The 19,050-nt window shown below is 41.7% G+C and overlaps 4 protein-coding genes across 6 annotated transcripts; all 4 read left to right on the forward strand.

The window, feature by feature from the left end:
- Positions 1–3,704: 3,704 nt before the first annotated feature.
- On the forward strand, positions 3,705–13,283 carry LOC136999670 (histone H3.v1-like). 3 transcript variants are annotated; one of them, XM_067354148.1, is made up of 3 exons: positions 3,765–5,593; positions 5,684–5,806; positions 5,886–8,408. In XM_067354148.1, exons 1-3 carry the CDS (start codon positions 5,476–5,478, stop codon positions 6,149–6,151), a joined length of 507 nt encoding a protein of 168 aa, XP_067210249.1. In that variant the 5' UTR covers positions 3,765–5,475; the 3' UTR covers positions 6,152–8,408. The 3 variants fall into 3 exon arrangements, with proteins under 3 accessions (XP_067210248.1, XP_067210247.1, XP_067210249.1); XM_067354147.1 differs by having other exon boundaries at positions 3,705–5,806; positions 5,886–13,283; XM_067354146.1 differs by having other exon boundaries at positions 3,708–5,593; positions 5,684–13,283.
- LOC136999304 (uncharacterized) lies at positions 13,280–14,407 on the forward strand. The gene has a single exon (XM_067352982.1). The coding sequence runs from the start codon at positions 13,280–13,282 to the stop codon at positions 14,405–14,407; it is 1,128 nt and encodes a 375-aa protein (XP_067209083.1).
- A 1,541-nt stretch (positions 14,408–15,948) lies between these two features.
- On the forward strand, positions 15,949–17,286 carry LOC136999305 (uncharacterized protein F54H12.2-like). Its single transcript, XM_067352983.1, has one exon. The coding sequence runs from the start codon at positions 15,949–15,951 to the stop codon at positions 17,284–17,286; it is 1,338 nt and encodes a 445-aa protein (XP_067209084.1).
- Positions 17,287–17,360: 74 nt separating this feature from the next.
- Positions 17,361–18,859, forward strand: LOC136999671 (uncharacterized). Its single transcript, XM_067354150.1, has one exon. The coding sequence runs from the start codon at positions 17,361–17,363 to the stop codon at positions 18,426–18,428; it is 1,068 nt and encodes a 355-aa protein (XP_067210251.1). The 3' UTR covers positions 18,429–18,859.
- The last annotated feature ends 191 nt before the right edge of the window (positions 18,860–19,050 follow it).

Raw genomic sequence — 19,050 nt, forward strand, 5'->3', positions numbered from 1 at the left:
AAAATGCATATTTCCGCAAATTTTCAATGAATCAATCTGAAAATTTCCAGAAATCTTCCTTCAGTAGTGAGGAACAAATGTATCACTGGAAGTTGTTCCAAATTTCAAGTTCCCTCGATACTTTTTGTCGGCGAAACTAAAAAAAACGTGGTTACTGATTGGCCTCAATTTGCAATTAATTATTATTAAACAATAAGCGATTTTCAGCTTCTTTATTGTTTTGTAGGCATCGCTAGACTATACTGCATGCGTATACCAAATTTCAAACAATTTCAATAAAATTTGGCCAAATTACGACGATTTATATCTTAAAATCTTATTGAATTTAGGGATAAAAATTTTTCAGTTTTTTATTTTTATTATTAAAAATAAGCATCGAACAAAAAAACTGCAAATAAAAAAAAGTTCCGTCTCGTCGATCTCTACAAGCCTATATTTAAACAAATTAATGTTGCGACTTTCAAAATTTTCATGCTCTGAGACGTTTGGACAATACTTTTACAGGATTTCAAGCGCTGGGCGAATTCTTTGATCCGGGCCGTCAATTCTATCTATCTGTTACGCTCGGTCGACCCGCTGAACTTATTTTTAGCCGAGCGCGCGTTACACAGGTACAGCGTTTTGTGTGTGCGTGAGATGTGCTTGGGCTCGAAATCCCGCTGATCTTATCCGCACGCGCTTATATTGTACTTTATTTAACTATTCTTTAATGTTTTTTTTATAAACTTCTTATATCAAAAAGTTTAATTTTTTGTGAAATCTTTACATATTCAGCAAGCACTAAAATACATATTGATGCGCGAAACATGCCGAGATCATCTCTCTATTGCGCAATATATAATTACCAGGAAAATATCAGAATAACAAAAGTCTTAATTTATTTTATCCATAAATTCGTAATACGTTCTTTAGCCTATTAAAAATCAAATATCAAATAACTTTGCTCCACAAGATATCAAAACTCGAATTAAGAGTATCATTTTTAAATCATTTTGTAAACAAATTTAAGATTGCTACTTTTACTTATACATTCGACAGCAAAATTAAAGTATCACTCATTCTGCTCTCTAAAAATAGGCAAATTTCGAAAGAGTGTAACTTTGTCAAAAATGATCATAATGAAATATTCCATATTCAAATTTTAAATTTGAAATCTTTACTTTTCAGATTGGTACTTTATTAAACAAGTTACTGATTTTTTACGAAACTATACGGATACAAATAAAGAATGCAAAATGCGTTAAATTTTAAAATTTTCGTATGAACTTTGCAAAGTTCCATAACATGAATTAAAAATCGCACACAAATGCGGTTTATAGCTTTTGAAAGTGTTAATATTGAAGCAAAAATAATTTTTTTTACTTTAACATTGAATAATTTGTTGAAAAAATTGCACAACGTTCAAACGAATAAATTAAAGGTAAAGATTTACGCTTTCAAATAATGTAAACCGTATTTGTATGCGATTTATAAATCACGCATTGGAACTTCTCAAAGTAAAAAATTTTAAAATTTGACGCATCTCTTTATATTTGATGTAGCTTTGTAAAAAATCAGTATGTCATTTACTAAAATACCGATCTCAAAAGTAAAGCTTTTAAGTTGTAAAATGCTTCTCAGAACATTTTATTATGCCTACTTTTGACGAAGTTATAAATTCTCTTGAAATTTGGAGGGCAGAACGGGTGATGCTTTAATTTTGCTGTTAAATGTGTATACATCAACACATTATCATTGGATATCAGTGGCGTAGCCAGGGGGGGGGGCTGTGGGGGCTGCAGCCTCCCCCGAAATTCTTAATAATTTTAATAATTTCATAGCTGATCACAAAAGTGAATTTCTGTCATATATGCTGTTTCACGCATTTAATATGCTTCACTCAGAAACGTATGCCTCGCTTTCCTTCGTAGTCCAGTCGTCAAAATCTTTTACTACCTTTACAGTTCATCGAGTTTATATTTTTTCCGACTTATTTTATTATAGTTTAATATAGTTTCCGACTATTATTTATTATAGTTATTTTATTTCCGTGGAAATAAAATCTAATATTTTTATACAATAAAGATCCGACAATGACTTTTGCCCAATTTGCACACACTACTGCAAATATTAGCAACTTTAGCGATTTCTACAGCAACAGTCGAACGCAGCTTCTCAACATTAAAAAGATTAAAAACCTATTTAAGAAATAGTACTGGACAAACGAGACTTACTGGTCTTGCTTTAATGAGCATTCATCGGGAACTACATGTCGATGATGACATTTTGCTTAATAAATTTTTAACTAAAAAGAATCGTCGAATACAATTATAGATTGTAATAACATTAACTTCACACGAATATAATATATAAAAATTGGCATTCTACGTTTAAATTTTTTTGTTAAATGTTAAAAATTTCAATGTTAAAAAACATTCACAGTTCTATTACAATTTTGTTTTAATTTAAATATAAAATTTGGTTTTTAAAATCAAACTCAAATGAACAAAGTCGTGAGCATAGCATAAAAATTATATAAAAAAAATATATATATATATATATATATAAATATAAAACAAAAAAAAGATAAAAATAATAAATAAAAAATTAAAAAAAAATAAAATTACTCAAAAACAAAAAAAAAGTAAAATGGAGCCAGAACCCATCACGTCCCCGTCGTTGGCTCTGGGTCGCGCTAAGTGTGGGTAATATACCGTAGTAGTATGTTGGCAGATATGGGCCGTCACAACAAACCCCCACCACCTACCCGTCTAAGCCCCCCGCGGTGGGTCTGGCGCCAAAACATTCCCCCACTCCTCTCTGACGGGATGGGAAAAAAAGATGGCGGCTACGGGTAAACAAGATGGCGGATGTTGACAAGATGGCGGAAATTTTTATATGAGGTACCCCGGACTCTCTGGCAGGTATGGGAAATGTAAACAAACATCGCCAAGGTGTCGAGCGGGGGATGATAGAACTACGACCTGTGAGCGGGCAAGTATGGGAGAACAAAAGAACGACGGAGTCAAACGGTGGATTCTGCTAGACCGATATTCGACGAGATGACGACTAAGGGGGTGCAAACGGTATAGAGCGTGCGCCGGTATAGCGAACAAAAGAACGCAGCGACGAATGATCGGACGACTTTTAGCCTGATATTCGGCATGCTGGTTAAGGTGGCAGCGATATCTCGTGAACGGAATGAGCCACCCCGCGGATTGAGCGCGCTGTAAGGATTGTCGAGTGCAGGAACATGCGAAAAGAGGAAGGAAACAAACACGAGAAATGGAATACAAAATCGTTTATTTGGAATTTTTCTTAAGAATACATAATTGAACTGACAAAATAAAGTTTATACATTTTATGATTTTCAATAGAATCAAATTTAATTATAAATGATAAAAGTATACATTAATGTATGAATTACAATTTTCGTTGAAATCTAATTATATGTACAATTTGATAGAAGTAAAGAGCAATTAATTCTAAAAATACAATTTCAAATTGATCGTCGAGAAATGTTAAATCTTTTAGTTGCGTACGTACATTAGTTTGTATTTCGCGACAATTAGATTTGAACGCGAGTTTTATAATATCGTTTTCGATATAACCCACGATAGGTAGTCTTATTTGTATTTTATTAATAAGATATTTAGCGCAATCATTGGCACTAGTGGTGATTATATTCAGTCGATTCAAATTAGCGTTTACACATTCGAGTATATTTTCTAGTCCCAGAAAATTAGCTCTCTGCATTGCTATAGCGAGCGAATAAGTCCGGCGTTTCTTTGGAGCATGAATTTCTTCTTTAGTCGCGGTATTTTCCAAAGGTTGAACTTCTTGTCCGTTTTCTCGATATGTCAATAACAAAGCTCTTGCTCCATAAGCAGTGGTGAAATTTATAATTATCTTGTTGATAATAATCGAGTTTGCCGTAATACTATTTCCATTTAAGTAATCCGACATTTGCTTCATATTTTCTTGAAATTTTTGCCATTCCGCCATGTTGAAGCAAATACCATCGGCTCCCTTGGATGAAAATTTAACGAAAGGTTGAAAATCAAACTCGTCGCTGTTGATTGAAGTTTGCAGCCCAACATGAATTTTCTTCGTATAAGAAAAATTCAATCCATATGTTGTAGATAATAGCATGCAATTCTGCACAATTTTTTCGGTGATGTCGCATCTTGCTTCGGAAGTGTCGCTGCACTTTGTCGGTTTTTCGGATTTCACAATTTCCCGGCGTTTATCCATGACACTGATTTTTATACGCAGACGCAAAACGAAAACACGAAAACTGAACCTTGTTCGCTGTTGATCTTGCAGGTTCGAATGCTAGGAGACGAATGAGAAAAATGTTACAATCTTCCGCGTAATAGAAAATCGGAAAAACGGTGGGGGAAATTTGAACACATAAACTTTTAAGCACTATGATTGGTCGCAAAGGCGAAGCATTGACAAATATTACTTTTCCAAATTCCCACGAAAATTCTACTAGATAAAAGAAAGTTTCGATTTTCATGTCGCGACATGTTACGGAATAAATTTTCATGATTTTACAACGGAAAAATTTTTGCACTCTATTGTGGTTTTTACTACGTGATTGTTATATAGAGGATTATTCTTATTCAAACAACAGAATTTCCACCCGTTGCGTAGTATTTCTTAACAAGTTAAGCGTCGTCGGAATTTTTACTACGTGTTCAATACTATAGGATTATTCTTATCCCGATTCGATTATTTGTTATTTTTATTTTTTCCGAGGCGCCTCGCTCTCCTATCTTGAAGTACCGTTCGTTGAATAATAGGATTATCGTGAAAAGTACGAGCGAAACGTTGTACGACGAAAGGACCTGGACCGTTGTCCGGTTTCAAAGGAAGTGTAATAAAAATATTTGAAAACAAACAATGCTTTTTTCCTAAATTTTCTCAAGGTGGGGAAAACTGGCATAAAACGGGAAGACGCTAAAAAATCGCACAGTTTCACATTTTCTCGCGCATTCGGGATCATAGCGATCTGTATTTCCGTCTTCGTGTGATTTCACCGCGTATCGAAGCCACGTTGAATTAAAAATGTCTAGTTTGCGGGAAATTATCGAATCGTGTTTGCGATTGACGCGTAGTTTAAACGGGCTCTGCATCGATAATTATTTATCGTCGTTATCTGACAACGACGATAATAATTATGTTGTATTCGCAAAGTTTGCGGGTGTGTGCCCTACCGCGGTGCTCGCGGTTTTATTCTGTTTGGGGCATTTCTCGATTTACCTCCAGCTTTTGATTATTGCCGGCGAAATAATCGAGATGAGACGTGTGTTTAACGACAACGAAGAAGAGGATGCGGGAGGCTATATCGCCGGCCTGCTGAATTACTATCGTGGTGCGGTAAAAAATGGTAAGTTTCTATTTTTTATTATGAATATTTAAAACAAAATTTAAAAAAATTAAAATCATTATTTTTTAGGAACGCTACAATGTCACGAGCCGAAAAAAGTCATGGTGGTGGAGGGTGTGGTGCGTAGCGAGCGTCAAAATTATGTCGAAGAGCGAGCTACTCAACGCCGCGGGGTAAGACGACGACGAGACGATACCTCGCCTGAGGCTGGACCTTCGTGTAAGTAATAGACCTTCGTAAAAGTAATTTATATGAAATAACAGCATTGATTTAATATTAGGAAATTTTTCAAAAAATTTAATGTTTTAGCTCGCGCGCGAATTATTCTTACGCCGGAGCTTGTCGATCTTGTGAGCAACGAATCGACGAGTCAGTCGGCTCCTCGCGAAGTGAGCTCGTTCGATGAGGAGGAAATATTCAGTCCTTTGTACAGTAAGTGATAAAAAAAGTTATCTTAGCAGAAGCATAAAATAACTAAAAAATTTGAAAAATTAATAACGTAAATTTTTAGATAACGACCGTCAACAGAGTGTAATATTACCCGAGGCTGACGACGAAGAGGAAGAGCAGGAGGAAGAGCAGGAGGAGGAGGAGGAAGAGGAAGAGCAGGAAGACGAAGAAGAAGAGCAGGAGGAGGAAGAGCAGGAAGAGGAATTACAGGAGAGGAATTATGAAGGAGAGGATGAACAAAGCCACGACGGATGGGGAATGGGTGACAGAGGTAAGAAAGATTGCAAATTTTTACAGTTGCTTTTATGCTCGAATTTTATTTTTTAAACATTAAAATTAAACATTAAAATTTTCACAGGATACAGTCCCCCTGTGATTTCTTACTCTCCCGATTACAATTATCAAACGAGGGTGTAAAATAAAAAAGAAGAAAATCTAGAGGTGAGCTGATTTAACACTTTTTCGATTTTTATTGCAAATAAAATTCGAGCATGAAGATATAAAATATAATATTTTATCAAATTTTTAATTAATTCGCTAATTTTTAAATTTTGACTTTTGCAGTTCAAACAGGTGGCGGTAGAGAAGAAGAAGAGTCGGAGGAAACTCGGTCGGGCGTGGAATCGACTGGCGAAACCGACGAAAGAGCGCCGCAGGAAGAGGAAAGAACGGAGGAGGAGGAAACGAGGCGAGCGGAGGATATCGATGCAGCATCGGCGGCGGAAAGGAATAATAATCAGGTCGGCGATAATTTTAATTATATAGAATTAGTATCGGAAAACACGCGTAGATTTAGAAATTTCGGGATAGAGGGTAGAGAAGCTAGATTCCGTATACTTCCGTTTCCCGAGGGAGGAGGGGAGGTTTACACGCGATTGGAAAACGCGTTTCGCGAAATTCACTCTTACGCGATATTTTCATGCGTACCGGGAGATTATGTTGGATTGTCTTTCGACTCTCCGGCTCTTTCTCACGGCCCCGCTGGAATATCGTTCCGTCCGGCGAACGATTTGACTCCCGAGAACATTTGGAATCTCGTGAGTTTATTAGCTCAAAGTTCAGGGGGGTTAAACGTAGCGCAAGAGTTTAATATTCGCGTTTTTCGTATTACCCCTCCCACGGGACGTGGATATAACGCTCTAGATATTGTTGGTAAACGTTCGATTTTAACAATAAACAACAACGATAATCTGTGTTTTCCTCGCGCGCTCGTGACGGCACAGATTTATAACGAGCGTGGAAATGTGCGTACGGGCGAGTTGCATGCGAGATGGAACGCGGTGAGAAAACGAAATTCGTCGTTGCAACGCGAACTCGCCGTCGAGTTGACGAAAAAAGTCGGTATCGCGATTCCGGAAGTCGGCTGCGGAATTAGGGAAATTGAACATTTCCAACAATATTTAGCCGCGGAAAATGTCGCGATAATAGTTTACAATTCCGACACTTTTGGTCGCGGGGGTAAACCGTTATTCGACGGAACAGCGGTGCTAGCCTCTCTACATCGAGAACCTATATCTCGATTAAATATTTTATTTGTCGCCGAATCGCGTCATTATAGCGTGATTTTAAATTTAAGAGCCGCTGCTGGAAGTAGAGGGTATTGCATTCCGTGCAACGTAGCTTATCGCAGTGACGCGAAAGGGCATCGATGCTCTAATAAATGCCCGCGTTGTAACATGGTTCCAACTTGCGAGAGATTCGAACATGAGCGAATACGCTGCACGGAATGTAATCGCGAATTTTTTAATCGCGCGTGCCTCGAGCGTCATCGCGCGCAAAAATCGTACGACGGGCATTCGCTTCAAAGCGTTTGTAGCGTTATACGATTTTGCGGCGAGTGCGGTCGTGTAATCGAACGAAAGAAACAGCACGAATGCGGCGCGGCTTTCTGTTTCACGTGTCGTTCTCACCAACCGCTAAATCATTATTGCTGCATGATGCCGATCAATCGAGCTTCGAGTAGCATCGTGGGTCGCTCTTCGGAAGAGCATTTCGAAGATCAAAATGAGGATGAACACGAGTCGAAAACAGAAAACCGCTCCGCATTCGTGTTTTACGATTTCGAAACACGACAGGATGAAACGCTTCGAGGTACCGCTAATGTAAAAATTCACGTGCCCACTCTCTGCGTCGCGCAGCAGATTTGCGAATCGTGCGCGGAAATAGAAGATATGTCGGTGCGGTGTCGTTGGTGCGGTATCCGCGAATTTACATTTCGTCACGATCCTGTTAAAGAATTTGTAAATTTCGCGACGCGTCCGACGACATATTTTAAAAAAATAATTTGTATTGCTCATAACGCAAAATCGTTCGACGCGCAATTTATCCTCCGATATTTAGTAGAAAGCGGTATTTCGACAGAACCTCGTGTAATTTTGAGCGGTACTAAAATCATAGTACTAACGGTAGGAAATACGAAATTTATCGACAGTGTTAATTATATGCCGATGCGGTTATCCGAATTACCAAAGGCTTTCGGGCTGGCGAATACTTTGGATAAAGGCGTCTTTCCGCATTTATTTAACACGCTCGATAATCAATTCTATGTAGGACCGTTGCCGGGCGTCGAGTATTACTCTCCGGAAACTATGAATACGAAAGAACGCGAACAGTTTTTAGCATGGCACGACGAGTTAACCCGGGCGAATTATATTTTTGATTTTCAACTCGAGATATCGCGCTATTGTCGCAACGACGTGGATATTCTTAGACGAGCGTGCATGGCTTTTAGGAAAATTTTCCTGAGGCGCGGAAAAGTGTGCCCGTTCGAGGAATGTACAACAATCGCTTCCACGTGTATGAGGGTTTTTAGAAAAAACTTTCTGCGTGAAAGCGAGATTGGTATAATTCCACCGGGTGGGTACAGACACGCGAATACGCAATCGCGCAAAGCACTGCGTTGGCTGGTGTGGATGGAGCGAGAGCTCGGACATCCTATTATTCACGCAGGGCGTACCCGCGAATATCGCGTACTCGACGGCACACTCGTCGACGGATATTACGAATCGTTAGAAAACGGCGTAACGCGACATCACGTGTTTCAATTTCACGGATGTTTTTGGCACGGTTGCCCGTCGTGCTTTAGAATCAACCGCGACAGTAACCTCTCCGTAAACAGTGAATGTAGGGATACGATCGATTTGCGTTATGAGCATACCGTCGCAACGACATATCGTCTTAGAAAACGCGGATACACGGTGACGGAGAAATGGGAGTGCGATTTCGATCGTGCGATGGCTGTAAATAGCGTAATGCGGGAATATTTACAGCACCATCAAATGGTTGAAAACGAACCGCTCAATCCGCGCGATGCGTTTTACGGCGGCCGTACGGGGAATGTCGCGACTCGATATGAAATTACGGGTACAGAGAAGATACGATACATCGATGTATGTTCTCTGTATCCGTATGTTTTAAAAACGGGTACTTTTCCGATCGGACATCCCACGGTGTATGTCGGGGAGGAATGTTCGGTGCTAATCGGAGAAGGCCCGAATTACAATTTCGACTCCGTCGAAGGCCTCGTACGTTGCAAAGTACTCGCACCGCGCGATCTCTTTCACCCCGTGTTACCGTATCGCGTACGCGGAAAATTGTTATTCGCGTTGTGCCGCAGTTGCTGCGAAACATTTTCACGCGAAGATTGTACACACAGGCCTTCCGAACGTGAATTTACGGGTACATGGGTATCGTGCGAATTGCGCAAAGCGCTTGAAAAAGGTGATTTCGTGTCGGAGGTTAGCGAGATTTGGCAGTACAACGCAACACGCTACGATCACGGTACGCGGCAGGGTGGGTTATTCGCCGAATATATTAATACATTTTTAAAATTAAAACAAGAAGCCAGCGGGTGGCCGAGTGAATGTACCGATGACGAGGCTAAAGAACGATATCTTCGCGATTACGAGGAAACCGAAGGTATCGTTCTCGAAAGTAACAATATCGCGAAAAATTCGGGATTACGTTCGGTCGCGAAGTTGTGTTTAAATTCTTTTTGGGGGAAATTCGGCCAACGACCCAACCTAACGAATACCGAAATCGTAAAAACTCAGCAACGATTAGCGAGTTTGCTCACAAGCCCCAAACATGAAATAACCGAAATACTGCCGGTAAACGAAGATGCGATGTATGTTTCATGGCGACTGCGGGAAGAGGCCGACGTTCCCTCGCCTCTTACCAACGTCGTTTTAGCGGCGTACACGACGGCGCTAGCGCGATTAGTGTTGTATAAATATTTAGAACGCTTAGATCGACGCGTTTTATATTACGATACCGATTCTTGCATTTATGTAAGCAGCGATGATCCTTCCGAATACGAGCCGCGTACGGGTAATTTTTTGGGCGATATGACGAACGAACTCGAAAGCTATGGGTCCGGTAGTTACATCGAGGCGTTTGTATCTGGTGGCCCGAAATTTTATGCTTACGTTGTTCGCACACCGGAAGGACTCACGCACGAAGTTTGCAAAGTAAAGGGTATAACCCTAAACTTTGCAAACTCATGCTTAGTCAATTTTAATAGTATAAGAGAATTAATATTGCAAAAAGAGCGAGAGGGACGAGAAGAGGAAAGTGAAAAAGAAGAAGAAGAAGAAGGAAAGTCACATAGAACATCGATAAATCTACGTTTCAGAGCAATTCGGCGTACGGCTTTTCACGAGTTAATAACTCGCGACGAAGTGAAAGCTTGTACTCCTGTGCTATTGAAACGTAGATTTATCAATAGTCGTTGTTCCGTTCCTTACGGTTACGCGATTCGATAATTTTTACAGAATTGTTCTTTCGCTGTCGACGGTTAGCGTGTGTTTTCCGACTTTATATAAATAGCTTTAAGTAGATTTATAAATTTTTGTAAAAGTATAAATAAAAAATTTTTTTATTTAATTTAAGAAAATATTGCTAGTTTTAAAATGTAAAATGTATAATTGTATAAAAACCATGTAAAAACTATGAAAAATTTAAGAAATAAAAACGAATATTTTTATTTTTCTCAAATCATGTACTTTTATTCGTAAAAATAAATGTTTTCTCGCATAATTTTTCTTAAAGATTTTTCTTCCTCCTAACTTACTTTCCCGTATAAAACCCTCATTTTTTCCGAGAAAAAAAAGCGTTTCATCGCGCGAAGTAGCGTTTCCACTCTTGGACGCTGGCGCGAGCAATTTCGGTGGTTGCGCTTGTCCAGCGTCTCCGCGGACCGAATCAGCTTGTTCGAGTCCGCGAGTTGTACGCTAGCGCGGTTGCGCTTGTCCAGCGTCTCCGCGGACCGAATCAGCTTGTTCGAGTCCGCGAGTTGTACGCTAGCGCGAGCAAGCGGTCGCCGCCGCCGCCGCCGCCGTCAGTGGGCAGTAAGCTTATCGCGTCCTAGTGTTTCGCTGATTTTTTTCGTTTATGAAGGCGCGAGCGAACGGCGAAGAGTTCATTTCGCAAGATGGACATACGCTGGAAACATCCTTGGACGTCTATCGTCAGCGGTCCCACTGGATGCGGCAAAACGGTCTTTGTAAAAACTTTTCTCAAATATCTATCCGAAATGGCCGATGTTTCTTTCCAAAGAGTTTTATTTTATTACGCCGAATGGCAGGATGCTTATCGACAACTTCAATACGCGTTTGAGAAAAAAGAAAGGAACGCTGCGGGAAAAATAAAGAAAAATGCAATCGAGTTTCGCGAGGGGTTGCCACAAGCGCATGATTATTCCCACGATCCTCTCACACCAAAGTTGGTGATAATCGACGATCTTATGAGAGAATCATCCTCGTGCGACGTCATCGTGGATCTTTTTACAAAGGGTAGTCACCATAAGAATCTCAGCGTTATACTTATCACGCAAAATCTATTTCACCAGGGACGCTGTCAGCGCGACATATCGCTTAATACCAATTACATCGTCGTCTTCAAGAACCCGCGCGATCGCGCTCAAATTCGTCATCTCGCGCGACAGGTGTACCCCGATGACCCAAAGTTTCTAGAAGAAGCATACTTTGACGCAACCTCGCACCCCCACGGATATTTATTACTCGATCTGAAACAATCGACTCCGGACAAATATCGATTTCGGACAAGCATCTTTCCCGACGATGCGTTGCGTTACGTCTACGTACCGCGCAGATCCAGCGTATAAAAAGTATGCACCATCGCTCGCGAGACGACAGTTGCGAGTGACTTTCTCACGATGAAAGTAGCGGCGTCGGACGGTGCAACGAAAACCGCTAGACGTTCGATCGGAAAGAGAAACGTTTGTCTTCTAGAGGCGCTGTGTCATCTGAACAAAAATCAACGCAGCTCCTTCCTGCGAACCGCGGACGAAAAATTTATTCGCTGTATTTGCGAATGCGTTTTCAACACGCTCAATGGTAACGTTGCGCTCGAACGACGCGAAAAAAATCGTCTGAGCAAATACAAAACGACGCTACGTCGTATCGCGTCAAAGCGCGGAAATTGGAAGAATAAAAGAAAGCTATTGGTACAACGAGGTGGATTCTTATCCTATATTATCGTTCCTCTATTAGAGGCCTTATTTTCGCGAATCATAGACAAGGTGACGGCTTAAAACACAAGAGAGAAAATAATATCGAGTGTTATGGAAAGAGCGAAAAAAATGGTTTTAATTTCTACGGAAAATCTCGAGAGAATGCAGCGTCAATTGCATCAACCGACTACCGACTACGGCGCACCGCTCGTGGAAAACACACCGGACGAAAGCGTTAATAATAATAATAATAATAATCATAATTCCGTACGAACACCCGGAACCGCTCTATCCAGACTCGATGCGGAGATGAGTCGAATTCTTAATTCGCCCTATCCGAACGACGAAGCCGAGAGATGGAAGATGTACAAAGAGGCTCTTTGGCGATATCTTCACTTTGTACGAGTAGCACACGGACGACGAAATCAAGACGCGCGTAACGCCGAGGAAGAAGAAGAGGAAGAAGACGCGATGGACACTCGCGAAGAAGAAGTACCGCCGAGCGATCTCTCATTCGCTCCGGGCTCTAGTCGTGCGAGAAGCCTCCCGAAAGAACACGACGCGAGTCTCGGGGTGATGAAAAGCGTCGAAAGAATAGTGGAAAGCGTACCGAAATCTTACCGTGCCGAAGCTCGCTTACTGACGAAACGCTTGCTCGATAAAGCATCGTCGACTAGAATTAACTGGGACGAGTACGGAGTCGTGACCATAGACGGTAACGTCGTAAAAGATTCAAATATCTCAGACCTGATAAACGAGGCGATGCGCGATAGAAAAACCGTGAAAGCCGCGGGAAGAGTTCAGTTCGCGCGATTACTTCACGACTTGAACATTCCCTCCGCACTAGTGAGAAATAAAAAATTATTAACAGCCGGTTCTTCGCAAAATATCGCGAAACTTACCGGTCCTGCGGCGAGTTCCACTCCTCAGAGAAACACGGATTCTCCACCAGCGAGACGCCTGTTCGAATGGAGTAAATTGGAATGACGGCTCTTGAAAAATTGTACTACGATCCCGCGCATTATGCCGGCTATTCGGCTGTCGATAATCTGTTTTGCGCGGCGAATTTGCCCCGTAACAATGTCGAGCGATGGCTCGAAGCGCAAGACGCCTACACGCTGCATCGTCCATTGCGACGGAAATTTCCGCGAATGCATTACAACGTAACGAATATCGACGATCTGTGGGAGGCAGATTTGATCGAACTCCGAAATCTCAAAAGTTACAACGAGGGATATTCGTATTTACTCGTGATTATCGATGTACTTAGTAAATACGGGGTAGAACCATTGCGCGACAAAACGAGTAATTCCGTAATGAGAGCTTTTCAGAACGTGCTCTCGAGAAGTAACGGACGCGCGTCCGTATACCTACAAACGGACAAGGGTAAAGAATTTGTCGGGCGATCGCTACAAAAGTTTTTGGAAGAAAATGACATTCGTTTTCGCGTAGCCCGCAATCCGGATGTCAAAGCAGCCATCGTCGAGCGCTTTAACAGAACGTTGAAAGAACGAATGTGGCGTTATTTTACGCATAAAAATACACGACGCTACATCGATGTTTTGCAGAATATCGTAAACGCCTATAATCACACCCGTCATTCGAGCACCAGAATGCAACCGTATGCTGTTACGAGAGAAAATGCGCGTATCGCGTGTGAAAATATAACGCGCCGATGGAGGAGCAACGGCGAAGCGAACGAAAAACGCCGAAAGGCTAAATACCACGTCGGTGATCACGTTCGTATCAGTAGAGCAAAGGTCGTCTTCGAGAAAGGATACGAGGCGCGGTGGAGTGAGGAGATATTTCGAATTCATCGCATACTCGATTGGCGAAAACCACGTGTGTACGAGCTGAGCGATTTAGCGGGAGAAGTCATAGACGGTATTTTTTACGAACAAGAATTGGCTCGGGTTGAGAAAAACTTGCAGGAGGAGGAGTTTATCGTCGACCGTGTGATAAGAAGCCGGAGTCGCGGTAATAATAAGCAGGTGCTGGTTAGCTGGCGTGGTTATCCCAGTAAGTTTGATTCTTGGATCCCTGCTTCGAGTTTAACCCCGCTTGTTCAAAATGAGGACGGATCAATTTCTCTTGATTCTTCCCAGCAATAGCAGTATGCGTTATTTTCCGCACAATGCAACCACTTCCTTCACCACGGAATTACCTCAACCTATACACTTACACGGCGAATGGGAAGTCGCGCTTAACGAGATCCAATTTCCCACTACTTTTTTACACATAAACCACGTTGAAAATGTCATTAGATTCGTCGATATTGAAAATGGACACGAGACGAGGAAAAACGGGGCGCCGTTAACGTCGACGGAAGGCGTAATACCGAATGGTATTTACAAAAATATTGAGGAACTTATCTCCGCTATTAATTCGTCTTGCAAAGATGCGAATTCGCATATTAAATTGAAACTAGAAGACGCTAGCGGCGGTAAAATCTTGTTCAACATTACATGCGATGAAAATAAATGCAATCTGATTCATCATATGAACGTTTCCGATAATCTACTACGAATACTCGGCTGCGGCGGGGCCATACCAACGCCTAGCAATCGCCTACAAACCGCATATTATACCACACTCACTGCGACTAAACCTAATTCCAAAGATATTTTTACAGCGCCTTTTATTAAACTCGGGTTTAAAACGGAACAAGGAGTGCGCGCTGGAAGTTTCTATACCGTCGAACCGCACGGATTGCTGCGCGGTATTCCCGATAAACTCTTTGTTTATTGCGATATTTGCGAACCTTATATAACCGGCGATGTGCAAACTCCACTTCTTCGAATAGTACCGGTCGAGCTGCAACATTACGGACATTATTACGCGTACGGCGCGAATCAAGTGAAACATTTCTCCGTCCCGCATTATATCCCATTACGACAAACGTATTTCCGCAGGATTGAAATAGATATAAAAGATCAATTCGGAAAAAGAATACCATTCCAATCGGGAACGCTAACGGTGACGTTGCACTTTAGACGTTTCCAGTAAGAAAAAATCAGTCGGAAAAGTCGCTCGCTATGGCTAGACCGGAGGACCACGAATATTACGATAGCGGAGGTAGGAGCGGAGGAATCACGAGGGTTTTCGTCGGAGCACCCTATCAACGAGGACACGGAATCGGTAGTTTTCTCGGAGGATTATTCAGGAGGGTGCTTCCTTATCTGAGTAAAGGTGTACGAGCGGTTGGTAAAGAAGCTTTACGAGCCGGCGTTAACGTGATGGAGGATGTCGAAAATAATACGCCGTTCAAGGAGGCGGTCAAATCTCGTCTCAAGGAATCGAGCGGAAATCTCAAAAGAAAAGCCAAAGAAAAAATAACTAGCTTGATGAAGGGAACAGGTTATAAAGTATCCGCGAAAACAGCTGCGCTTCAGTTTCCTTTCTTCAGTCACGTAAGACGCAACGCTGTTTCTAAGCGCCGTCGTCGTCAGACGAACAAAAAGAAATCGTCGAAGAATAGCAACGCGCGAAGAAAAATCACGAATAAAAAAAGGGCAACGAAGAAAATACGCACGGCAGGTAGAAAGACCAACAACAAAAAAAAGCCATCCACAGGACGCTGCCGTCGAGTCAAGAAACGCAGTGTAGCCGACATATTCTCTTAATCGACGTGTGAATTAGGAATTTACGGAGCATGTCCTTTCTTCATACACATTCAAACGAGTGCTTAAAGAGTGAACTCGATCTCTTTTCTTTACCGCCTACACAAACCAGCATCGAGAGATCGCAATGGATTTATTACAAACCCGTAACGTCGCTCGCGGACGACGCGCCTATAGAATTCGTCATACCCGGCCATGGGGAAGATTATCTAGATCTCACACACACCATGTTGAGTCTTCGCGTACGCGTAGAATCTTCCCCCCTAGCAGGAGGCGGTACCGCCGCTGGCACCCCCGAGTTCAAAGTAGACCCTGTAAATCATTTACTGCATTCCATGTTCAACCAAATCGACATATATTTCAATCAAAAACTCGTGTCACCCCCAAACAACGCTTACGCGTATCGGGCTTACATCGAGGCGTTATTAAATTATTCTTCACCCGCAAAAAACTCCCATCTGACCTCCTGCTTGTGGGACGCGGATACCCCGGGCTTAATGGACGCTCTCCTAGAGTCGCAAGCCACGAATCAGGCACTCGTGAGACGCTCGCGTTACATTCGAGACGGACAGGCGTTAGATCTCATAGGGCATCTTCACTGCGACGTTTTCAATCAGGATAAATTCCTAATCAACGGGGTGGAAGTTAGAATGAGGCTCGTTCGCTCGAAAGATTTGTTTTGCCTCATGGAATCTAATTCGGTGTCAAAAATACGTCTTCTAGACGCTAGTCTGCTCGTTAGAAGAACAAAGATAAGCCCCGGTGTGTTACTCTCGCACGCGAGAATGTTGAGTAAAACCACCGCCAAATATCCTCTCACAAAAGTCGAGGTTAAAACATTTACGATTCACGCCGGACTCGTAGGAGAATCGATAGATAATGTAATACTCGGACAACTGCCGAAACGTGTAATAGTCGGCTTTGTCGATAACAGAGCGTTTAATGGCGATAGAAAATTGAATCCGTTTAATTTCAAAAACTACGGTATAAATTTCTTTTCTCTGTATGCCGATGGTATGCAAATTCCCAGTAGGCCGTTACAACCGAACTTCTCGAAAGACGAAAAGCTTTACGTCGAAGCCTACCACACGCTCTTCTCGGGAACCGGCATTCACTTCTTGAACGAGGGAAATTCTATAAGTAGAGAGGATTATGCCCAGGGCTACACTCTTTTCGCTTTTGATCTTACCCCCGACTTGTCCGCTCATTGCGCCGGACATTGGAATCTCGCGAAACATGGTAGTTTGCGATTAGAAGTGAAATTTGATAAGGCGCTTACCACGACCGTTAATTGTATCGTTTATGCTGAGTTCGACAATATTCTAGAAATAGACTCCTCTCGACAAGTTATCGTCGATTTTGGCGGTTAGGTTTTTATAACGTCAAACCCCCCACCTCTACTACTACTACTACGTACATTTTTCCCTAACGTCTGTTTTCTTAAATGACGTGTAAAGCAACGGAAAGAGATTCAGTTTTGTTCGAGACGCGAACGGCGTCGCTTCGTTTGAAAAGAAAGAGCGAGTACTTGGACATAACCATGGATATAGTCATCGATATACAGGGTTTCTGCGATGCCGACGAGAAGTTTATTCCGAAAGAAGTGGCTGTTGTCGCGCTTAACTCCGCAATCATCGGACACTGGATTATGACGCCTCCCTATCCCTTTGACGATTTACCTGAAAAATCGAGACGAGAAAACAACTGGCTTTCGCGAAATTATCACGGAATCGAGTGGTTCGATGGCGAAACCGATCTTAAATGTTTCGTAATACAACTGCGAGAAATAACACGTCGAGTGCGCTACATCTATAGCAGGGGGCAAGAAAAGGCCCGCTATCTGAGGCGTCTACTTTCCAGAAACGTATATAATTTAGAAGGAATTTCTCCGGCGTTTAAAAATTTGCCGGAAGACAAAGAGAGCGGACATCGGTGCTCTCACCACGGTTTTCGATTTTGCTCTACAGACAAATTTCTTTGCGCGTTACGCAACGCCGGCAAATTGAAACGTTGGATAGGCGCTCAAAACACCAGCAGTGAGTGTAGCATCGTTTCGAGCTGCGATGATCTTTCTCGTGAAAATTGGAGCATAAGCGAAAAAGCTGACAGCGGCGTTTTTATGAAAAAGAATAAAAATCTCGATATAATTCGCAATATCGAGGCGTGGCGTACGGAAAAAAAAGAAGAAGAAGAAGACAAGAATCAATCACGTAATTACATTGCAAAAGATATATCGTGTGTGAAGAAAGAAGAATATCCTACCGATAGCAACGCTCAACAAACCATCTCCGCACAATCATTCGAGAACGTCTACTCTACGCGTAAGGAGATAAACCCCTGCGACTCTACTATACAAATAATTCCTCGCGCACGAGCACCGTCTTGTTACGCGACAAATGAATTCGTTGGAAATCTTACACGCGTTGCGTCGTCTCAATGTCAGATATGTGGGAGTCTATCCTGCCGACAGACTACCGAGGGTGTGGACGAGGTCGACAGCCATTGTCGCTAATACAGACGAGCATGATCGCCCCGGAAGACACTGGGTCGCCTTCTACATCGACGAGCACGGTACCGGCACATATTTCGATAGTTACGGAATCCCGCCACACTCGGATCAACGATTTCATCTGCGACTTCGACGAAATTCCACCATGTATCGATGGAACACCGTGCAGCTACAAGGATTTTTTTCGCAAACATGCGGCCAATATTGTTGCGTGTTTCTTTACTATTTGTCTCTTGGTTACAACCTTGAGCAATTTCTTCGTCTTTTCACCGATGATTATAACCAAAACGACAGACTGATAGTATGCTTATATCGCAAAATTTTTCATTGTAAAAAAAATGAGCAAACGAAAGTACGTACAAGTACTTGTTGTAATATTCAACAATGTATTTTTAAAAATTTCAAATAAAACATTTTATTTTATATATTTAACATTTCTCGATGCATGCTTTGAAATAATATTTGTAATTCATACATTAATGTATACTTTTATCATTTATAATTAAATTTGATTCTATTGAAAATCATAAAATGTATAAACTTTATTTTGTCAGTTCAATTATGTATTTTTAAGAAAAATTCCAAATAAACGATTTTGTATTCCATTTCTCGTGTTTGTTTCCTT

Source organism: Linepithema humile, chromosome 4, assembly GCF_040581485.1.
Source record: "Linepithema humile isolate Giens D197 chromosome 4, Lhum_UNIL_v1.0, whole genome shotgun sequence".
NCBI classification, from domain to species: Eukaryota; Metazoa; Arthropoda; class Insecta; order Hymenoptera; family Formicidae; genus Linepithema; species Linepithema humile.

Excerpts from the sequence above, each read along its gene's own strand:
- LOC136999670 (XM_067354147.1), top strand. The coding sequence starts at position 7,501 with ATGGTTCCAACTTGCGAGAGATTCGAACATGAGCGAATACGCTGCACG.
- LOC136999304 (XM_067352982.1), top strand. The coding sequence starts at position 13,280 with ATGACGGCTCTTGAAAAATTGTACTACGATCCCGCGCATTATGCCGGC.
- LOC136999305 (XM_067352983.1), top strand. The coding sequence starts at position 15,949 with ATGTCCTTTCTTCATACACATTCAAACGAGTGCTTAAAGAGTGAACTC.
- LOC136999671 (XM_067354150.1), top strand. The coding sequence starts at position 17,361 with ATGACGTGTAAAGCAACGGAAAGAGATTCAGTTTTGTTCGAGACGCGA.